General features: G+C 52.2%; 5 protein-coding genes across 5 annotated transcripts; 3 read left to right on the forward strand and 2 right to left on the reverse strand.

The window, feature by feature from the left end:
* Positions 1-819: 819 nt before the first annotated feature.
* On the forward strand, positions 820-2070 carry CkaCkLH20_04594 (gpi-anchored cell wall beta-endoglucanase; the record flags this gene model as incomplete). The annotated part of the gene is made up of 1 exon (XM_038887313.1): positions 820-2070. One exon carries the CDS (start codon positions 820-822, stop codon positions 2068-2070), a length of 1251 nt encoding a protein of 416 aa, XP_038747479.1.
* A 3636-nt stretch (positions 2071-5706) lies between these two features.
* On the forward strand, positions 5707-7321 carry CkaCkLH20_04595 (uncharacterized protein; the record flags this gene model as incomplete). Its single annotated transcript, XM_038887314.1, has 7 exons — positions 5707-6066; positions 6129-6263; positions 6319-6394; positions 6449-6661; positions 6715-6805; positions 6852-7182; positions 7241-7321. 7 exons carry the CDS (start codon positions 5707-5709, stop codon positions 7319-7321), a joined length of 1287 nt encoding a protein of 428 aa, XP_038747480.1.
* Positions 7322-8105: 784 nt separating this feature from the next.
* Positions 8106-9368, reverse strand: CkaCkLH20_04596 (polygalacturonase 3; the record flags this gene model as incomplete). Its single annotated transcript, XM_038887315.1, has 3 exons — positions 8106-8853; positions 8908-9212; positions 9291-9368. The coding sequence occupies 3 exons, from the start codon at positions 9366-9368 to the stop codon at positions 8106-8108; spliced, it is 1131 nt and encodes a 376-aa protein (XP_038747481.1).
* A 1765-nt stretch (positions 9369-11133) lies between these two features.
* On the reverse strand, positions 11134-12310 carry CkaCkLH20_04597 (putative alcohol dehydrogenase; the record flags this gene model as incomplete). The annotated part of the gene is made up of 3 exons (XM_038887316.1): positions 11134-12051; positions 12104-12123; positions 12187-12310. The coding sequence occupies 3 exons, from the start codon at positions 12308-12310 to the stop codon at positions 11134-11136; spliced, it is 1062 nt and encodes a 353-aa protein (XP_038747482.1).
* Positions 12311-16690: 4380 nt separating this feature from the next.
* CkaCkLH20_04598 (eukaryotic aspartyl protease) lies at positions 16691-18601 on the forward strand (the record flags this gene model as incomplete). Its single annotated transcript, XM_038887317.1, has 3 exons — positions 16691-17180; positions 17251-18159; positions 18213-18601. 3 exons carry the CDS (start codon positions 16691-16693, stop codon positions 18599-18601), a joined length of 1788 nt encoding a protein of 595 aa, XP_038747483.1.
* Between the last annotated feature and the right edge of the window lie 2132 nt (positions 18602-20733).

Below are 20733 nucleotides of genomic sequence, written 5' to 3' on the forward strand. Positions count from 1 at the left end.
ACACGAACAGTGTCTGAGTCTGTGAGATTTCACGAACAGGAGGAAGATTGGACGAGTTTGGGCTTGCAGCTCGAGCACGTTGACTAGCACGGGTCAGCAAGTGCCGTGCGATGATGGTGGGAGGAGCAGCAAGCAAGATGGGATGACATATGTACGTTATACGGGAGTGATGAATGAGTCGTCAATGCAGAAATGCAGCAAGCATGTCAGCGTCCGTTCCCCTGCGTCAGCGGCCATCCAAAAAAGTTGCCCAACGAGTGCCAATGCAGGCAATATTCACCGCCTTGGTTCGGTATTCCAGCACAAGTGGAGGTCAGCAACTCCAGGTGGGCATTCAGCCCCGGAAAACAAACTTGGAGGGGCCCGTATTCCTCTGAAAGTCCCGGTCACAGTCAGTCCAGGACTCCAGTATCCCCTGTTCACTTCACGTGACTCCGCACGACCCCCTGGCGACTGAAATTAAGGAGGCCGTCATTGTTTTCCCCTTCCCTCTTCTCCTTCACAATCCACTCTTCAACAACTCGGACTCCCGAATTCCTTCCTGTGTTTTAATACCGGTCCTTGTCCCACTTCGTCGTCGACCTTTTGGCACTTCTTCTTTTTGCCAGTCATTCTTTTTGGTCCTCGACACAAACCACAACCAACTACACCACACTCTTTTTTCACATCTTAAGTCACTACCAATCAGTCTACGACCACTCACGGGACGCCTTTTAATTCACCAACCCCCCCCCCTGCGAGTAATACGATTTCGCGACCGACCACGAGCGAAGTCCCTTTTTCCCAGTTACACATCAATTCCGTAATCACATACACAAAATGAAGGCCTCTTTCTCCGTCGCTGCCATCAGCGCCCTCGCGGCCACCGCCGCCGCCGAGAACTACCTTGGCTTCAACTCCGGTGCTACCAAGGCCGACCGCTCCGCCAAGTTCAAGGCCGACTTCGAGGCCGAGTTCAAGACTGCCCAGGGCCTCGTCGGCGCCCCCGGTGACTTCAACGCCGTCCGCCTCTACACCAACATCCAGGCCTACTCCACCGACGACCCCATCGAGGCCTTCGAGGCTGCCATCGAGACCAAGACCAAGATCCTCCTCGGTGTCTGGGCCTCCGGCACTGACAACATCGACAAGGAGATCAGCGCCCTGAAGAAGGCCGTCGAGAAGTACGGCACCAAGCTGACCGACCTCATCATCGGTGCCTCCATCGGTTCCGAGGACCTGTACCGCAACTCCGTCACCGGCGTCAAGAACAAGTCCGGTGTCGGTGCCGACCCCAAGGTCATCGTCGCCTTCATCGACGACTTCAAGAAGGCCTTCAAGGACACCCCTCTGTCCAAGGTCTCCATCGGCCACGTCGACACCTGGGACGTCTGGGGAAACTCCACCAACAAGCCCGTCCTCGACGCCATCGACTGGGTCGGTGTTGACGAGTACCCCTACTACGAGAACGACAAGGGCAACGACATCAAGAACGCCGGAACCCTCTTCGACAAGGCCTACAAGGCCACCATCGAGACCGCCGGCGGCAAGCCCGTCTGGGTTACCGAGACCGGTTGGCCCGTCACTGGTGAGACCTGGGACCAGGCCGTTCCCAGCGCCCAGAACGCCCAGAAGTACTGGCAGGAGATTGGCTGCCGCCAGCTCTTCGGCAAGACCCCTACCTTCTGGTACAACCTCCGCGACTCCAACCCCGACAACTCCATGAAGTTCGCCATCACCAAGGACCTGTCCACCACCCCTCTCTTCAACCTCACCTGCCCTACCACCTTCGACACCCCCACCGGCACCTCCTCCGCCTCTGCTTCCTCCACCGCTACCGTCAAGCCCGGCAACGGCACTGGCTCTGGCTCTGGATCCGGTGGTAACAGCACCGTCTCCACCGCCTCTCCCACTGGCACCTCCGGCTCCGACTCTGGCTCTGGTTCCGGCTCTGGCTCCGGCTCTGGATCTTCCACCACCGGTGCCGCCGGCAGCTCGTCTTCAAACGTCGCCTCCGGCGCCACTGCCGTCCAGATCTTCTCTACCGGTGCTCTGGCCATCGTTGCCGGCGCCCTTGCTCTCTTCTACTAAGAGTTGAGCTACAATTCGGGAGGGAAAAGTTTTAGCGCATGGGCAGCGTGTATTTGATTCTCACTGGACAAATGTGTTTCTGGTATCATAATCGTGGATAGACTACGGATAGACTGAACGAAATGTGAATAATCCATACAACCAACCACACTTGCTCACCTCGAACCAATGATTACGGTGTAAGCTGATATTTCTCACTCGAAGACTCACCTTGTGTGACTATGTCTCACCGAACCCCGGTAAGCTCGTGCCATGTCTTGAAGCACAAGTTCCCTGTTTTCCCGGCTCCTGACTCGGTGAAGTCCGCACGCCAGATCCGCATTCCAATTGGGCTCGCAGCACACCCAGAATCCCCCAGAGTCGGAGATGAGGTGTGCTGATCATCCCCACTTGGAAAGGCCGCGCTAGGCAAGTCGGGTTCGAGTTCTGGACCACCAGCGCCTGTCCTTTCGTATTGGTGCCCTTCCCACAAAACCAGGCGCAGGAGCTAAGAATAGACCGGGCCGCCGCCGGAGCTGCAATCACGAGTGATTTTCGATGGTGTCTTGTAGCGTATTACGCCGAGCTAGTGCAGAACAATTGATGTCATCACATCAGGCTCTGAGAGTCCGTCATCGAACGAATTCATTCGATGATTATTATGATCGGGAAGACGTGGACGCTGCTTACTGGTAAAGGGGATTTAGACCGCCGCAGCAGAAGAAAACGGCTCACGACCAGATGGCGCCATGCGGCGTGAATGTTTACCTTTCACGTACATCCCGCGTCAGCAAGGCACGAGCGAATCACCGTCGCGCCGTACCTGGAGCTAAACCGCAAATGATCATCCCAAGAAAACCTGGCTTGGACCTCGTTCTAGAGCGGCGGCGGGAAGTAGTGGAGAACGCGCGTTCGGTTCAGGGTAGACTTTGGTTGATGCATTGACTCTCAGCAATTGCGTTTGTCGACATTGGACGACAATTCTTGACAGACACGGAGAAAAAACTTGGCTTTCCTCGCTCGGTTGGAGAGATTGAGAATGGCAGCGAGGCGGTGCTGCTTCCTTGTCGGTGATCATTGGGCGCGTGTTCCAATGTTGCTTCTTTTGAGTTGTTCCAATATTTAATCTTAATTCTTCTTTTTTCTGCCGTCTCTGGGGATTGGATCTTGGTTTACCCCGGTGCCCGGTTTTCCCATTTTGTGCGCAGAACTTGGACAACTTGAGAGATGCCGATGTTGCCATGCATGGCATCCTCAGCCGCCGTGGCTGGATTTGTCCCCCGAATTCGGCAACTCGCGGGACTCGGGAGGGAGATGACGATGCATTGGGTTTTTTTTTGCCAAGCCCGGCGCCCGTTGTGTGGTCCCGGTCCCGTCCCGGATTCCCGTGCCGTTCGAGTGTGTGTGTGTGTGTGTGCGCGCGCTGGTTGATTCTGGTTTAGGGGGCGGGTTGGCGGTTGCCTCAACTGTCTTAGCCGCGGACGTTTCAAGCGTTTGTCAAAGAATGTTGTGAGACGTCATCGTAAGGTTTTTGGGCTTTTGACCGAGATGGGCGTGTTTCTTTGGCTGGGCTGGCTATCTCTGATAAAGTGATGGTGTCTATCTGTTCGTTTGAAGTTTCAATTCAGCCGCGCGGACCGCTGATGGTTCTTCAGGAATAAATTCAAGGTTTTGATCTGAGCGTTTGAGACGTATCATGGTGATGAGTGTTTCCGTTCTCTCGTGACTGAGGGTGCTGCTGGTATGCATGTATCGGGGTTTGGATTTCACATGTGAACAATTCTGGAATTTTCTTATGCACAGAGTCAACACGCTCAATCCACATCAGGCTGAACTGCTCGTATCCCATCTCGTGTTACAGATGATCACGAATCCTCGAAGCCCGTCTTTTGAAAGGCCTGGAGCTGCTGATCGCAGCAGTCTCATCAGTGGACGACAGGCATGAGAAGGGCCAGGTCAACACTGAGCGGATCTCATCCCGAGCACACGGGCCTGCGGGACTCATTTCGCGCTTCGCAGCCCTAATCTCGCCACACTTCTCACCTCCTGCCTCCCGGCATATGAACATCTTCCCCGGCTCAATCCGGCATCCACATCTGATCCGAGGAACACTCCGAAGATCATCATCCGGAAGGGTGGCCGAGTTGGTTATGGCGCCAGGTTAAGGTCAGCTTAACATCTGTTTCCTGGTGGGGCAACCCGCGCGAGTTCGAGTCTCGTCCCTTTCATTTTTCGCTTTTTTTGCTCCTCAGCTCGCTGGAAGTATGTTACTCACTTTGACGACACTTCCAAGACATTTTGCTGCGGGACATCAGGTAGAATAATCTGTTTCCAACGGCCTTGGGTGGGTTCTGCCTCGAAATAGTTTATAGAGTATATATAGCTTAGTAGAACGTGAGAGTCTCTTCACCATTTGGCTGAACTTATCATCATTAGTTAATTCAATTCGTGCAGTTATTATCATGTGATGACTCTTGTTGAATGTCGATGGACATAAGAGAGCTTGAGTCGGCATTTTGAGAGGAAAGTCGATGCTAACACCAGACTCGCTTCTATAACCGTTGAACATATCTCTTGCCTAAGTGCAGCTGGCCTTTTACCTTATTTGCCCCATGATCAGTCTGGAATCTGCCATACCATCCACATCTAAGCAGAGTGTCACGAAAATTGTGTACATCTGCGGTTAAGAGAAGCCATAACGCGAGATCTTTCCCTGCGCTGAAATCGCATTGGAACTTCCCACAAACGCCAAGTTGACGACGTTATTTCTTTAGTTGTGCCTCATTAATCAACCTGGCAGGTATGGACAGCAGGCTAAGAAGCATGAATTGAGCAACTTGAGTTCACCTTCAAACCATAGGCATTGGACAATGCCCGGTCATGAAGAGACTTGAATTCGACCCGGAATACTGCCGTCTTATGAAGCAGTCTCACTGTCGATTCAGGACTGAAGTGGTCTTTCGTGAATTGCAAATGCTATCCTATCTTAAATCATGCAGTTCAAAGGTCCAGCATGAGACAGACACAAGCACATAAATCAATCGGAGAATCACGCCATTTGATCAGAAGACTGCTCACTTGAAGACTCGATTGTCAATGATCCTCCGGTGCGAGTCTCTGTTGGCGGCTGATCCCTGTTCCAGGCACTAACTTGACCTGAAGAAACCCTCACTGGAGGCCGAGATCGATGTTGGCACTTGAGCCTTCCATCCACCGACCTCAATACAAAGACACGGGCTGAAGTAAAACGAGGAATGATTGCAACTTATCAAATACGCGATATGCATATGATTGCGTGCTTTTACTGACGATTTTCAGTATGATCAGACATCTTTACTATTGGCCGTATCATCCATGAATCAGTGTCCTCGCTGTAGGATTGTGTAGGTGGGTAGCGCTAACGACAACGGGTAGGTGATGCTGCAGGACTTGACGGATAAGGGAAAAAATTACTTCAATTTAGAGGGGACTCAGGCTGTGTATTTAGTCGGCCTCTTCCCCCGCATGCTATCTTCCAGCGTCCTCCTCCAAACACCACACCACCAGTTCTCATCACGTCCATCATCACCGTTCACGCCACGGTGACTCGCGTAACTTCGCTGTAAGTACACTTGCCTCACCGACCTTTTATTGACAGGCCAGTTCACGTCGTGAACTATGGCGGATAACACTCTATCAGTTGAATCTCGGCTCGAGAAGAAGCCATCCGCAACCCCCGCCTCCGGGCTCGAAGGGGGCTCTGCGACGCAAGATGAGGTTCCTCCCTGCCCTGATGATGAGGACATCTATCCCGAGGGAGGCAAGAAAGCGTGGCTTTCCGTCCTGGGCTCGTTCTTGGTCTACTTCGCGTCTTTCGGCGTCGTGAACAGCTTCGGTTTCTTCCAGACGTTCTATCAGCATGAGTACCTTAGCAACTACTCGCCATCGACTATCTCCTTCATCGGGACGCTGCAGATCACGTTACTCTACCTGTCGGGATCGGTCGCTGGCGCGCTCTTCGACCTATATGGCCCAAAAGTAAGCAAGCCTGAGACGACCGCATGATGTAATCGTTGCCAGTGCTGACCTTTTCTTCCCAGTGGCTCTACCTCTTCGCCGCCGTAGGCGTCTCTGGCTCCATTTTGGCAACGTCCTTTACACAGCGGAATGAAATCTGGCAGCAATTCTTAGCCCAGTCACTGCTGTTCGGTCTTACTGTTGCTTTCGGGGTCCAGGTAGGCTGACTCGCTTCCTTTCCCGTCAGAAAACGTGCTAACTGTGGTACCATAGCCCGCCCTCACTGTGACCGGCCAGTATTTCCATCGACGACGTGGCCTCGTCATGGGCATTGTTGCCTCCGGCAGCAGTCTTGGGGGGGTATGTCTTCCAATCATGTTCTCCAAGCTCATTCCCTCCATAGGCTTCCCATGGGCTATGCGGGTCGGAGCCCTGATCTTGCTGGTGTGCTACCTGACGGCGATGGCCGTTTCGTCTTCCAGGCACCCTCGGAGGAAGCTGAAGTCTCTCGGAGAACTGTTTGACTATAAAGGATTTCTAGATATCCGGTACTCTTGCCTTTCAGCCGGGGCAGTCATTGCGAACCTGGGAATCTACGTCCCGTTCTACTATATCGGTGAGTTGGACGAATTCTGGCTGTTACGATGCCACGTTTCTGACGACATCTAGAACCTTACTGCGTCACTATCGATCCAGACTCAAAGATTCAGGCTTACCTGCTTCCTCTAATCAACGCGTCTAGCCTCTTTGGTCGCATCATGTAAGGGGCCCCTCAAGTTTCTATTATTTACGCTGACTCTTGAAAGTGGTGGCCATGCAGCAGACCGCGTAGGAAGACTCAATTTCCTTTACCCCATGGTCCTTCTCTGTGGCCTTCTATGCATGGCCTCGTGGCTCCCCGCATCGACCCCTGGTGTTCTTGCCGGGTTCGCATGCTTGTACGGCTTCGCCTCCGGTGTATTCATCTCTGTTTTGCCTGCAGCAACTGGGCAGATTGTACCCACGGAGAAACTGGGCGCCAGGCTTGGGGCTTTCGGAACTGTCACCGCCGCAGCCATACTGACGGGCACACCGATCGCGGGAGCTTTGATCAAGAGCGAGACTAGAGAGGGATACTTTCCTCTTATCATCTTTGCTGTAAGTCCTGTTGTCGTATCGCACAGTGATAAGTTGTTCACTAACGACATTCTTGTAGGGTTGCACCCTCCTGGGAGGAGGAGCGGTGATTTTCATTGCTCGCCTCCTGCATGACAGAGATATCAGAAGCAAGTGGTAAATGAACGGAGACTGTCACCAAGGGCTGCGCGTATGAAGGTCAATCGTATGTGTCACCAGTATGGGCGCAGTCACCGTCGGCGGAAGAGGGAGGGTCATGCTGTTGTGCTCAGTTGGAGCATTTCTTGGGGGAAGAAGACCGATGGCATGAGTAGGAAATGGAAAGGAGCAAGCGGGGTAGGCTTTGGGTGGTGAGAGTGTCAGAGTGTGAGAGATTGAGGGGCATGTGTTGGCTAGAATAGGGCTGATGGATCGAGATCGAAGGTTGTGTAGTTTTCACGTTCGTTCCTGTTACTTGAAGAACGAGCGTCAGGCTTAGGCCAAGACAAGTTGCACAACAGACTAAATCGACTGGATGTTGTGTTTTTTAGGCCAGCACTTTGTGATGTTCTCGACTCCCTTGTAGCTGGTCGGTAGCGGATCGGCAGAACAGGCGGGGGTATCGCAGCTCATATCACGAAGGCTGCAGTCAAAGCTTCACCTTGCGGCAACGCGCATGACGTGGGCGATCCGTAGCGAGAAGTCTCTCACATCAAGCCTTCACGCCGGACAGTTATCCTACAAACAAACATGAACGTATGGGTCGCGTACCTGGATTGGACGTGAGAAGCATGAGCATTAATGTTGAAGGCAGGGAGTAGCGGAACAAAGTCATATGTACTTGGTATTGGCTGATCTATGTATGTATGTAACCCAGCTGCTTCTGAGTCCAGGGCCTGGCCTCCATGGTCATGTATGTATAAACTTCATAATATTTACGTGGAAAAGAGACACGCAGAAACCGTCTATGCTGGGCATCCGCTGGCAGGGAAGTTGCAGCTGCCACCCTTGCCACCTCCGGTGATCTTGGTGTTCTCGAAGGTGATGTCCGAGCAGCTGCCATCACCGCAGAGAATGTAGTAGTTGTAAGCGTCGCTGCCAGTGGCAGTACCCTGAACGTCGACGAAGTGAATGCCAGCAATCTTGACACCGTTGGTAGGCGAGCCGGTCGGGCCGCCGTTGAGGTAGTCCTGCTGGACGTCGATGCCGTAGGTGTCAATGTCGGAGAGGGTAATGTTCTTGTAGGTGATGTTGGTGACGGAGCCGGTGGTGTTCGAGTTGGACTTGATACGGCAGCCGTTGGAGCTCTTCAGGATCTGCGAGTTGGAGAAGACGACGTTGTCGACGGTGTTGTTGCTCTTGCCGCCGATGGAGCCGATGCTGAGACCGTGACCGCCGTAGCAGTACATGTTGTTCACGGTGACGTGGGTTCCGCTGGTGACGGCGACGCAGTCGTCCTGGTTGTGGACCTTGATGTTGTCGAGGGTCACGTAGTCGCTTGAGGAGATATCGAAACCGTCGCTGTTGTGAGCCGCGGCCTTGCTGCCGCTCTTGGAGTTGGGCGCATCGCCGGCGGAGTTGTCGAGGTTCAGGCCGGAGATTGTGAGGTTCGTGTTGCCGGTCATGGAGAAGCAGTGGACAGGCCAGTTCTTGATGTTGAGGTCGGTGATCTTGGCGTTCGTGGTCTTCTTGACAACAACGAAGTGGTTAGGCCTGGTCGCTGGTTAGCTTTGGCGGCCACTATCATCCGAATAGGTGTATGCTTACTTGTCGCCACCGCCGTTGGAGCCCAGACCGTCCCAGTAGGCCGCGCCATTACCCTCAATAACATGACCGGGAGAACCAGTGATCGTGATGTCAGATCCGGAGATGATGATGGGGTCGAATTTGCTGTCGACAGTTGTCGCGAAGGTGGTCGTGCCGTCGAAGGTAACCTTGGCGCCCTGCTTGAGCTTCTGGAGGTCGATCGGGCTGGCCGCCGGGGCAGCAATATTAGATAGCGTGATTTCGGTGCATGATGAGACGGCCGTCGCGATGTCTTCGAACTTGCTAACAGTGCAGCCAGCGCCGGACTAGGAGGGGCCGAAACGGGTCAGTCTTGATGCCGTTGACGGGGCAGATATCGGACGAAACAACGGGGCGTTACTCACGGAGTTGGAAGCGGGAGCCGCCGCTACCAGAACGGCGGGGAGCAGCAGAGCCGCAGCAGGGGCGAAAATCTTGGCCATCTTGGCGTGGGGAAAGATCGTGATATTGGGAGTAGAATGGAGTAGCGAACGGTGGTGAGACTGGCTGGAGAAACGATCGCCAAGTAGGTGCCAAGTTAATGTTTTATATATCTTTCAGATCTAATATGCGACAGCGTTACAGAGAAAGAGTTTGGCCTGAATGATTGGAGGATCATTGCAGACCCTCCTCCGTCCGAACGGGTGATGAAGACACTTTGGGAATGACGGGCATGGCCTCGCAACAAGGGCATGTGGATCTCGCCCTCCTCTTTCGGTAGAGTGGCCCCGAGGGCCATACGGAATCGTTGGAAAGAATCATGTTGGTCAGATCATTGAATTCGATCTAAGAGAGTTCGGTTAGTGCGCTCGTCGTTGAGTGAGGTGACTTTATTCCCGTCGGTGCTCACACTGGAAACGCAGGCCTTTGCGGGGCGGCGGCCCTGAATCCTTCAAATGACAGCGTTTCATGTCAATCATGAACGCGTCCCTCGCCAACAGCGTGCCATTGAGATTCAAAAGTTGATTTGCGGATGAATTATTCGCTCTAGCCCCTATATCACACCCTTTATTTCCTCAGGGTCCCCGCCGACTAATCTCTTTGAGTCAAGGGGGCGCGTAAGTCCAACGGCCTAGAGCCGCAGGGTTCCCCCATACGATTCCACGAATGCTCAATCAACATGACACTCGCTACTCGCCGCGGTGCCGAACTCAAGTCTTGGAAGTCCTGTTCGAGAAATCGCTTCTCGGGCGCCTCAGAAGCTGACATCGACTTGATGTCTAATGATGAGATAATTGATCGTCTAAAGAAGTTTCAGCCGAACTTTCAGAGTTTAACACACATGGCGCTTGAGAGGTATCGGGATGTTTAACGGCCGAAGTTTCTCGACTGAGATTGGTGGAAATAGCATTGACTTTGAGCTGGACACATGCACCACCTCAGTTTCGTCCGGTGATGGCCTCATCTTTTGAAACTCTACTTGATTTGTTTCGTTTTGTCGGAAACGGTCATGAGCCGTTCATCCTCTCTGCCGCATGTAGTTTCAAGTGCACAATCCATCTCTCGCAAGAACAGCCAAACCCACTAAGATGGTAAAAGACGCCGAATCGTGACAAGGCATCACTCCAGCTAGTTCACCACATCAATGTCCATACATTAGCTTTCGGCAGATGAAGAAATCATACACATGAGGCGGTCGGAGATTGATAGGTAATAAGGATTAAAAGAGTTGATTGCAAGGTTGAGTTTGAAGAAAGTGCCCATAGCCCGCATTGAGTCTACTTTTATTGAAAACAATGAGCATAAGACAGGCACTGAGCCTATAATGAATGACATTTATTAGACTTTGAAGGCTGCGGAGTGCCTTATTCAGGAGCTTTGGTCACAAAAGGGGAGCTCCTGCTTGCGAAACAAATTGCCTTGAGAGTTTAGTCATGAGCGACTTTCTCATGACTCGGATAAGTCGGACTTCAACTCGAGTTTTAGCAGTCGTCAGCCCAGGGTGCATCTCGTTCGACGACATAGGTATTGAGCTGCGTCACATGGGGCAGTTATCACGACATTCACTGAACGCAATTGACGAGATTGGTTTGCTTGACTTTTACGAGAAACCCATTGATGCGTAGTCTTTGTTTGGTTGGTGAGAGGACTTGATAGCCCTTGCACCTTCATATGGGTTGCCATTTTACTGATGAAAGATACTGTCATTGTAAGTTTGCTTGGAAATGTCTACCCCTTAAGCTTCCGATCGTTGAGAGGGTTCCTGAGTCAATCGATTTCGATGCCAACCTTGCCTTGATGCTTCCCAGACTCCAAATACTCATATGCCTCCCTAAGATCTTCTAGTTTGAAGACCTTGGGATCAATGACAGGACGCAGCTTTTCCGGACTAGACTCGATAACTTTGCACATCTCCTCCATTTGATGTCGGTTGCCAACCCAAACACCTCGGGCAGTGTAAAGATTGAGCCATGTGTCCAGGAGATTCGGAACCTCTGCGCCTTGGCCGTCACCACCGGCCAAACCAGTAGTGGTGATGGTACCGTCGAGTCTGACGCTGGCTGCGCTTTGCTTCAACGTACTGGCACCGGCAACCTCCACAACAAGGTCAACTCCCACTCCACCAGTCAACTCTTTCGCGGCTGATCCCCAGTCCTTGGTGGTGCGGTAGTTGATGATATGGTCGGCACCAAGTTTTTTGAGTAACTCGGCCTTCTTATCGGAACTGGTGGTGGCTATGACTCTCGCTCCAATCGCCTTTGCGAACTGAATGGCGAAGATACTCACACCTCCAGTGCCTTGGGTGAGGAGCCACTGCCCAACTGATAGTTGCTTGCCAGGAAGACCGAAGAGTGCATTCCAGGCCGTCAAACCGGCACAGGTCAGCGAGGCGGCTTCGATAAAGCTCAAACCCTGAGGCATAGGCACAAGTCCTTGCTCGTTGAAAGCCGCTACCGTACGAAAAGTGCCATCAATTCCGGCACCGAGGCCAAACTTTGGCGTTTCGCTAGTAGGTGATCCGCTCAGATGTGTTCGATGGATGACTGTGACAACCTTGTCACCTGGCTGGAATCGAGTGACGTGTTTGCCAACAGCGAGAACGGTACCTGCTCCGTCCGACCCTGGAATAACATCTGGTTTGACGTGCCAAGGATACTTATCCTGTGGGATCATCAGATCTCTAAACTAGTCTCGTCGCATTAGCTCAGTCTACGCGTGTTCCGCATGTCCGGCTCACATTGAGAGTAGCGCCCTGCACTTGAGTAGAACAACGTGGTCAGCGATGTTGAGACTGGAACCTCAACGGGGTGGGAAACTTACATTTAACGAGGACCTCGCTATCTCCTAATTCAGATAATGGTTCCTCTGTGAGTTGAAGAGACTTGAATCCATCACGGCCTACGACATTCCATTGCTTGGTGGTCTTTGGCAGCGATTGGGGCATGGTGTAATATCAAAATTGGGAATTATTGTCGAATGCTGAAAAGAGGTATCGAATGACGTCGGGTTATCCAAGAAATCCAACAGGAGGTACGAGGGAGCATCTTATACGAAGTTCCCAGCAGCGATATGGCGTCATCAAGCCTCAAAGATGACCTCCCGCCAATAACGTTATCCGACTATTCGTAAGCACTCACAACGTTGATCGCGGCACAGACTCCACGCAGCACTAATCGCATGCTGAGCGATCGGCTATGCCAAGGGACCGCTAGCTTTCATTGGAAATCTTACTTTAAAGAGTAACACAAATGGAAGGGGGAAGACAGAAAAGATCTAGCGCGTGGTGATCCTTTCCATACAATCGATGTATACTCTAGGCGCATTCAAGAGGCATTGACTCCCTATCACCATGCTCCTGTGATAATATTTCTCAGTTCACGTCTTCCCAGCATTGTACTCGAGCATGGATGCTTGAGTAGCTCGATGATGGGTAGCGATTATGGACTTTGCTTTCGACTGTGTTGAAAAGTCGCCAACATGAATACATAAGTTGACCTACTTCTACTCTTACTCGGCAGATCATCCGATACGTCGGCGCTCATATTTTTATTCAAGAAGATCTAAAGACTGAGATGACTATTAGCCAATATTGAAAGCAAAATCGTTCGCATCTTCATCCTCCACGTCTCTAACTTGGTGCTATAAAAAGCAATCTTCACAGCAGAATCTATGCCGTCTTTATTAAAGTATAGTGACCAGAATCAAGCATTAGTTTGCCAGGGTCCTAAATTATCATGTATCCAAAGCTACGAATGCGAGTTTTATACCTTGTAGCTTCTTTTAAGATACGTGTATGAATAAGAAACTTCATTGGGCTGCTTTATGTCGTACTTCTCGTTATCCAGGCAGCCTCTGCGAATAAAAGAAACATGCCGTTTGCATTTATCTCTGAGTGATCAAGTTTGTTTCTTCAGAAATGGTGATTGATGTGAAGAGGTGTTTAGGATGTTGTCGGCCTTCCCCATGGGCCATATGGCATCAATCTTCTCATTGCCAACCAAGACAACAGACGACAGGTAGAGCGTGCAAGGTAGCAATTCGAGACGTCCTGTTTAAAAATTTCTGCTTTGAGAGAACTCATACAAGTAATCTTGTCAACTAATTCGCTCGACTCAGATGAGATTTACAAGCGACTAGCCCGAGAGGTACCGAGCGTGTTGACAGCTTGGGGCGACACAGTGGAAGAGAAATCTACCGTATGTTTTCAAATCCCAAGCACAGTATCTTTCAAGAGTTATAGTTGAGTTTGACGTGGTTGTTTCAACTGCAGATAATGCCATAGAATATATTGTTCCGGGAACGCCATCTCGATCACGAGTGCGATACCAACCCCCTACCCTCTCTCTTGCTTTATTTCCAAGGGCCATCTTTCAATCAGAACTAAAACTGCATCAAGACTTCGGCCATGGTAGATTGCTATTAAGTTCACGCTCTGTGCTCGCAATTGCATGAGCTGTTCTCCGAGTCCCCAGATTGATGTACATAGTAAGGTTGGGTCGTCGCCCCCTATGAGCGTTTCTTTTTGGCCGGCGTCACTTTCCGAGAAAGACAGGTACGCCACTTGACAGTTTACATCGCTAAAACCGATGTGCTGGCTCTTTCAAACAATCTTTAGGTCTCTAACTATTCTAATGATAAGCCCTAGATATCTCTCTAGAAGCAGTGAAGAAGCTTTAAGCGGCCGATGGCTCAAATCGCATCCGCTATACGATTGAAAGGGAGAATGATTCGTGCAAATCGATCGCGGTCAGAGATTGATGTGTTAAAGTAAGTTTCTTTTGGCAAAGTCATGGTGGCTGGCGTTATCCATCATTCTTGCTCCCCGCCGAAATCTTGCTTGGGCCAAGATCTACACTGCCCTTGCCAAGCTTTTTCATTGTTTTGACTTCCAGCCGTATGATGTTTTGCGAGGAAGAGATGTCGAGCACCACAGTAATTGCTTTCTTGGCAAGCTCGGAGACGATGTCAAGGGGAATAGGGTAAAAGTCTTGGGTTGCTGCGATGATACGCTGTGAACAGCCAAGTTGTTTTCGGTCAACGGATCGTGCTGTCACACATCCTACCGGACAAGCTTGTTGGACAAGTCGTGTCTGTCGGCAGTACCCTGAGCCAGTATATTCGGATTATTTGCATTTCGATAAGCCCGTGCTTTATGCTTCCAGTTTAGGTTTTGAGTCTTGAAGATTGGCCAATGCCGCACGTTCCAGCTGTCGTGAGTCTCACCTGTCGCTTGTCACGTTGAAACTCTCAGCGGCCGACGTGAGCCTCCGGTTCCCCGGACTCAAGGCAAGACAATGCGGTGCTTCTTGGCATCCACCTCAAATTGTGATGTAAACCCTTTCATCTAAGTCATCGGGGACCTTGGCACGTGAGAAATGCGGCTTGGAAGTTGACAATCTATGATGAGGCAAGTTGAACCGGATTGCGTCGACAGAAGTTGCGCGCGGGATGCGAACTGATATAAATTTAGCTTGAGAATGTGACCGTCGGCAGAGTATTTGGCTTGTTGAAGCGATCAGTGGATAGGTGCACGCTGATCACTATCCATGAAACCTGCGCCCGTAAATCTTCAACTTGTCTTGGCCGACTTCCGGGAACATTCGAACTGGAGTTTGTTGAAGCTGTCCGACATTGACAAGACCCAGGATGTGCACGAGCTCGGGAGGCCCGCAGACAAGGCACGCACTGGCAGTCAGTCCCATTTCCATCCCCACTGGCTTCTGCACGGAAAGACTCTAACCTTAACGAATGCCCTCTCTTCTCTTTTCGCGATGGATCTGGCATAATTCCAGCAACTCACTCCTACATTCACCGTCTTTCTTATCCCACTTGACTTAAAGGTTTTAAGGCGCTCCTAATGGGCTGAGAGGACACTATGTATGGTCTGATTCTTCGTTGCGCCTGGGCACTTTCAATGCTATCCTTGCTTCAGGCCGCTCTCCACCGTCGGAGATCAGTTCAAGAGGATTGGCCAGCGGCAATACCAAGCCTCTCAAACAAGCACTGTGATGATTCACAAAGATCCTCGATATCGTCGTTCTCGGGTCATTAACCGTCGCTTAATTGGTCCAGGGCGCCCAGCATCACTCGGCTTCGATCTGTCCCGCCCCCTTCAGGTCACAGGTCGCAGAGATTCGAGTCTTGGACCCCAAGGACCCCTCTTAACGGCTCGGTGAAGACCTCGAAAGAGAGCCAAGCAAGGGCCAAGGTCACCTAATCAGGCCTAGCAGCGCCTGGTCTCACACCACCTCGCGTCCGCTTTCGTCTCAGGGGTTTGTCTGATCTACGATTTCCGCACCCTTGCCCGCCCTGCAACCCCTAGCCAAACCTGTGACGCCAGGCCGCTAGTCGTTGTTTGAGATGCTCGTGGTGGCCACTAAGAGCCGTTGCCAGCGCCATTCAAGGTCGCCAAGGCCGGTCTGCCAAGGTCTCCAACGCTGGTCTCTTCTCTCAAGCTTGAGACGCCGCCACAGGAGACCAAGAGCGCCGTGGAGGGAGCATCCTGTCGAGAAATGCAGAATTGCTGCTTGTTTCCGGACCAAGAACGAAATTTGCGGCGGCGGTATGGAAGCCGCTAAAGATTAGCTTCGCAGTGTGCCATTTTTGGATTTTGGCTCAGCGGCCTTCTCTGCGGACTTTGGAATCGCCAGGGAAAGCCTTCGAAAGGGACTGGTTAGAAAAAACGTGCGAACCATGTAAGTTTTGAGACAAGAGCGGTTCTCTATTCTCGACCCCCCGTTCCCTTGGCGTTGACAGCCGGGACAGGGCACCGACCAGTTCGTCTCTCTGTCTGTGTGGTTGTCGTTCATCCTGGTCGATCTATTCCTGTTCCTATTCCTGTCGCGACCTGTCTTCGGTTTCTCTTTCTCTCTTACCAATTTTCTCTTCGTCCTCAATCGTTGTCTGCGTCGACGGTGGAGTCCCTGATTCTATTTCCTATTGTCATCTTCTACCAGCCAAGGCGTGTTTTGCATTGCGTTGCGTTTGCTGTTTGAACGGCATCTTCTATTCATCTTCTTCCGACAGGATCGTCGTCCCATTCATCGTGAACAGCTTGTCTGCTCTCGATCTTTATTTTTGAACGTTATTCAATTCTTCTTCTTTCGTAAAGTTTATTGTTCCGTTCTCGCCAATTCGCTCGTTCATCTTCTCTTATTCCGACCCCGCGCTCTGAGAGCCCAGCCCAGGATCGCACTCGACGTTCTTTGCCCATTGGGTCGTTCGCTCATCACCACAAACCCGCCCGGAGCGCATCTCAAAGACAGTTCCCATGTGGCGACGACCGCGATAGCCCGCATTCCATCCCCCTCACTCAGCGCCAGAGATGGCGCTGCTCTCCTCCGCCTTGCTGGCCCTCTCGCTAGTCGCACGCACACGAGCATGGCCTCAACTACCGACTGCCGATGGCGACTTCGGCGCCTTCATGACCCTTCCAGTCATTCCTTACACCACACAACACGACGCCAGCGCCGAGGTTGCCCCCCGAGGACTGACACTTCCCGCCGATGAGGATGCCGAGTCGGTGATCATGACCCTGCCGGTGGTCTCGAAACTGAGGAGGAGACGAGTGAACGGGAACCGCCCACGGAAACTCTTGGTCGACGACATTCTGAGCAACGATTTAGAAGTTTTGCCCGCCGCCCCAAAACTCAAGCCCCCGGTCGCAGTTCGAGATCTGCCAGTGGACGAGGAAGTCGACATGAAGGCCACTTTCGTCACCTTGCCCGTTATCCACTCCACGAAGCGCGGGGTTTTCAGCCGACAGGTCGAGGCGAAGCTTGCTAACCGTTCTGATGTGGCCTACTATGCCCAACGTGAGCCATCAAACCCCTCTGCTAATATCAAACATTGCCAAGAAGCGGCAATTTACCTAACATGTACCAGTGAACATCGGCACTCCCCCACAACCCGTCTATGCCCAGCTCGACACCGGCTCTTTCGAGCTCTGGGTGAACCCGGACTGCACCGTCCTGAGTGCCTCCGATCAGCGCTTCTGTGAAGCCGTCGGCTTCTACGACACGACCCGCTCCTCCACCGCCAAAGCTCTCCAGACCTCGAAGACTCTCCGTTACGGCATCGGCGCCGCCAATATCACCTACGTCCGCGACAACCTCGCTCTCGCCGGTTCCCAATCCACCATGCAGCAGGTTCAATTTGGTGTCGCCACTAGCTCCGAAGATCAATTCGCTGGTATCCTCGGTATTGGCGCCGGAGAAGGGGTTAACACGCGTTATAAGAATCTGATCGACGAGCTTGCCTCGCAAAACGTGACAAGAACGAAGGCATTCAGTCTGGCTCTGGGATCGAAGGACGAGCAGGAAGGAGCCATTATCTTTGGAGGAATCGACACTTCGAAGTTCTCCGGACCCCTTGCCCGGCTGCCGATCGTACCTGCGGACCAGTCACCAGATGGCGTTGCGCGGTACTGGGTCAACATGAACCAGCTTAGCATCACCCCGCCCAGCGGCCGCACGCGATACTACCCGAACAGCAACATGCCCGTCTTCCTCGACAGCGGCGCCACCCTCACCTTGCTGCCAGCAGACCTCGCGAACAACATTGCTACAGACTTCGGATCACCAGGCCTCGACGCCAACGGATTTTATCCCATTTCATGTACTCTGGTCAACCTGAACGGAACCGTGGATTTCGACTTTGATGGAATGAAGATCAAGGTGCCGTATAAAGAGATGATTCGGGAGGTCCGCACGAGCCCGCCGGCGTGCTACTTGGGTATTGTGCCGAACTCGGATTTCACGCTGCTGGGTGATACGTTCTTGCGCTCAGCCTATGGTACGTAAAACTTTCTGTTGTGTGCAGGACATACCGCTGACACCACCTTTTAGCCGTCTTCGATCTCGATACCAACTCTGCTTACCTGGCACAATACGTCAACTGCGGCACACGTACGATGCCCATCAGTCGCCCGGAAGACATTCCCGCCATTCGCGGCTTGTGTAAGGGTGCGGTCACCACGCCTCCGGTGGCCAACAATGGTACCGCCACCATTCCCGGTGGAAGTGGGGCCGGTGCCGGTGCCGGGACCGGCTCAAACTCGGGCTCTGGCTCCGGCTCCGGCTCAGGTACTGGTTCTGGGGTTGGTTCGAACCTCCCGACCGGCGCCTCTCCTGAAATGTCAGGACTGCCGTCATCACAAACGCCATCCTCGGCCTCGATATCAGCACCAAGTGTAATGGCGATGTTGTCAATTATCTTGACAGCGATGTTGATGTGAGAATGAGTGGTGCGAGCAATGTACATGTTGGAACGCCTCATAGGGCATCTTAAAAAGTATCATGAAGCGGGCTTGGGTACCGAGCATCTGGCGTATCGGAATTGCGGGACCTTACATTTTCAATTCTTGCATGGCGGAGGGATGATTCTTTACTCAGCGCATGGAACGCAGCGAGCATTGTCAAAACCGTCTTGAATTTAGATGTTAATGCAAATAGTCATATGTGACTGTTTAAAAAGACCGAGGTCTTACGACTAATGAACCCTTTTCCAGGACTTGATTGGAGTAATTGTTTCCCGAGCCAGGCCGGCATCGACGTACGCCAACAAAATAAACCCCCACGCTTGCAACCTTGGACCAAGCGTGTCTTCTTGTCTTTGTGAGAGCACACCATTATGACGCGCTCCCAACTTGCGCTCCCAACTTCTTTTCTATTCCATCGTACGACGAGCATTCCCTTCATAATCTGTGTCGGAAAGGCCGGCCGCGGGAGTGGTGTTGGCCCCTCTCACTATCCCAGCAGAGCGACCACACGATCACAGAGTTTCTTTTCCGCCCTTTCCAACCTCTTTCTCGCTTTCTTCATAAGGCCCGAAACCTGCCTAGCCTCTTGCTCCATGTCGAATACCAGGACGGCATCCCAGTCCTCACCAGTAGAGGGCGGATATTGGCGCAGCGCGCCAATGCCTTGATCGGCCACTGCAACCTTGAGCAGCGGATAGTTCAGTCCAGTTCCTGAGGTTCCCGCCGTTCAGGTAATTGTAAGCGGCACACGTCGCCGGAGACCATGCCGTCGTATTTAGAACCCCAAGCTGCGACGAGATGCAAGCCGTCACGACGATAGAGTCGAGATGATCTCTTTCATTACAGCTGAAATGCTGTTCTTTCCTAGGCGTCGCTCGTGGCGCTGTGATCGCCAAGGTTTTACTCTCCCCAATCCCTATTCTCTTGGCCCACGACATGAGAAGGTGCACATCAAAGTGACATGCAATCAGAGAAAAGGGGATGTCACGGCTGCCCTCTTGAACAGGTTGCAGAGGATAGGAAGGAAGTTCTTCTGCCCCTCCACGACCTGGCATATAGAGAGGATATTCGCGGCGCGTGAACGCTATTTGGCGTACTGCTTCAACCTCTGATCCTTCTGGTGAAGAACTATGGCGTCAAACACGAGCCCCTTCTTCTTCTTGCCCTTTCTTCGTCGTGGTGCCAACCTCGACGAGGCACTCGTAAAAGGAATAGAAGTCGGTACAGACGACGGTGGGAACCAGAGCTGTGTGCAGATGTCTGTGTTGGCCAGCATCTCGCATGATACGGTTCCAAGCCACCGATTATATGTTGCAGCAGATGAAAGAGGTGGGGTAGCGTTGTCGATCGTCAAAGAGAGAGCGCCGCTTTAGAGGAGCAGCATCGCCGATGAGAGTCGCTCCCGGGGGTATGGTCCCCACCCCTCAACATCCGCTTCAGGGAATTAAGGCTCTTTATTTGGAGATAGCCCGGACGAGAGAGAGCTCTACCGTACTATCAATGCTGGCGCGACGGTCTTCATCTTCTTCGTGTGGGATTACCCCCAATCGGAATCGTCGCATGCGGACTAGGCGGTATTTGCATCAACGAACTTGGCATCTTCATCGATAGAGGCCGCAGTCGGCAATGTCTCAGTCGAGACGCAAGGGCCCGCGAGAGGAGATGATACCGGTGAAGCAACGCCGCTTTGGGGTGCGTTGATGCCGTTGGCAGTGTCTAGTGGTATGAGGTTGAGTTGCCGATATTTCAGAGACGCTTGCGCGTCATTCAATTCGTTATGGCGATCCAATCCAGCACCTGCTGAGATACGACGGGCTGTTTGTTGGTCTCACTAAACTGGTACGCGTATAAAAGCAATAACAATAGCAATGGCAATGACAGTAGATAATATCCGTGATGCGTTAGGTTGAAGTAATCGTGGTGCTTAGCAGGTGTGTCGCAGCTCTCTTCGTAGATCCAATCAGACGAGCGAAGCGCATCTTGCTTGATTTGATACCGGTTCCAACTCTTGGGTAACGATTTCTGCAAAGTTTGTGGGCGCGAAGTTTCGACGGGCGAAAGTAGGCTGCCCCTGAATGGTACCGTAGCTCATTTGGGACGATGACTGA

Source organism: Colletotrichum karsti (assembly GCF_011947395.1).
Source record: "Colletotrichum karsti strain CkLH20 chromosome Unknown Scaffold12, whole genome shotgun sequence".
Classification (NCBI taxonomy): domain Eukaryota; kingdom Fungi; phylum Ascomycota; class Sordariomycetes; order Glomerellales; family Glomerellaceae; genus Colletotrichum; species Colletotrichum karsti.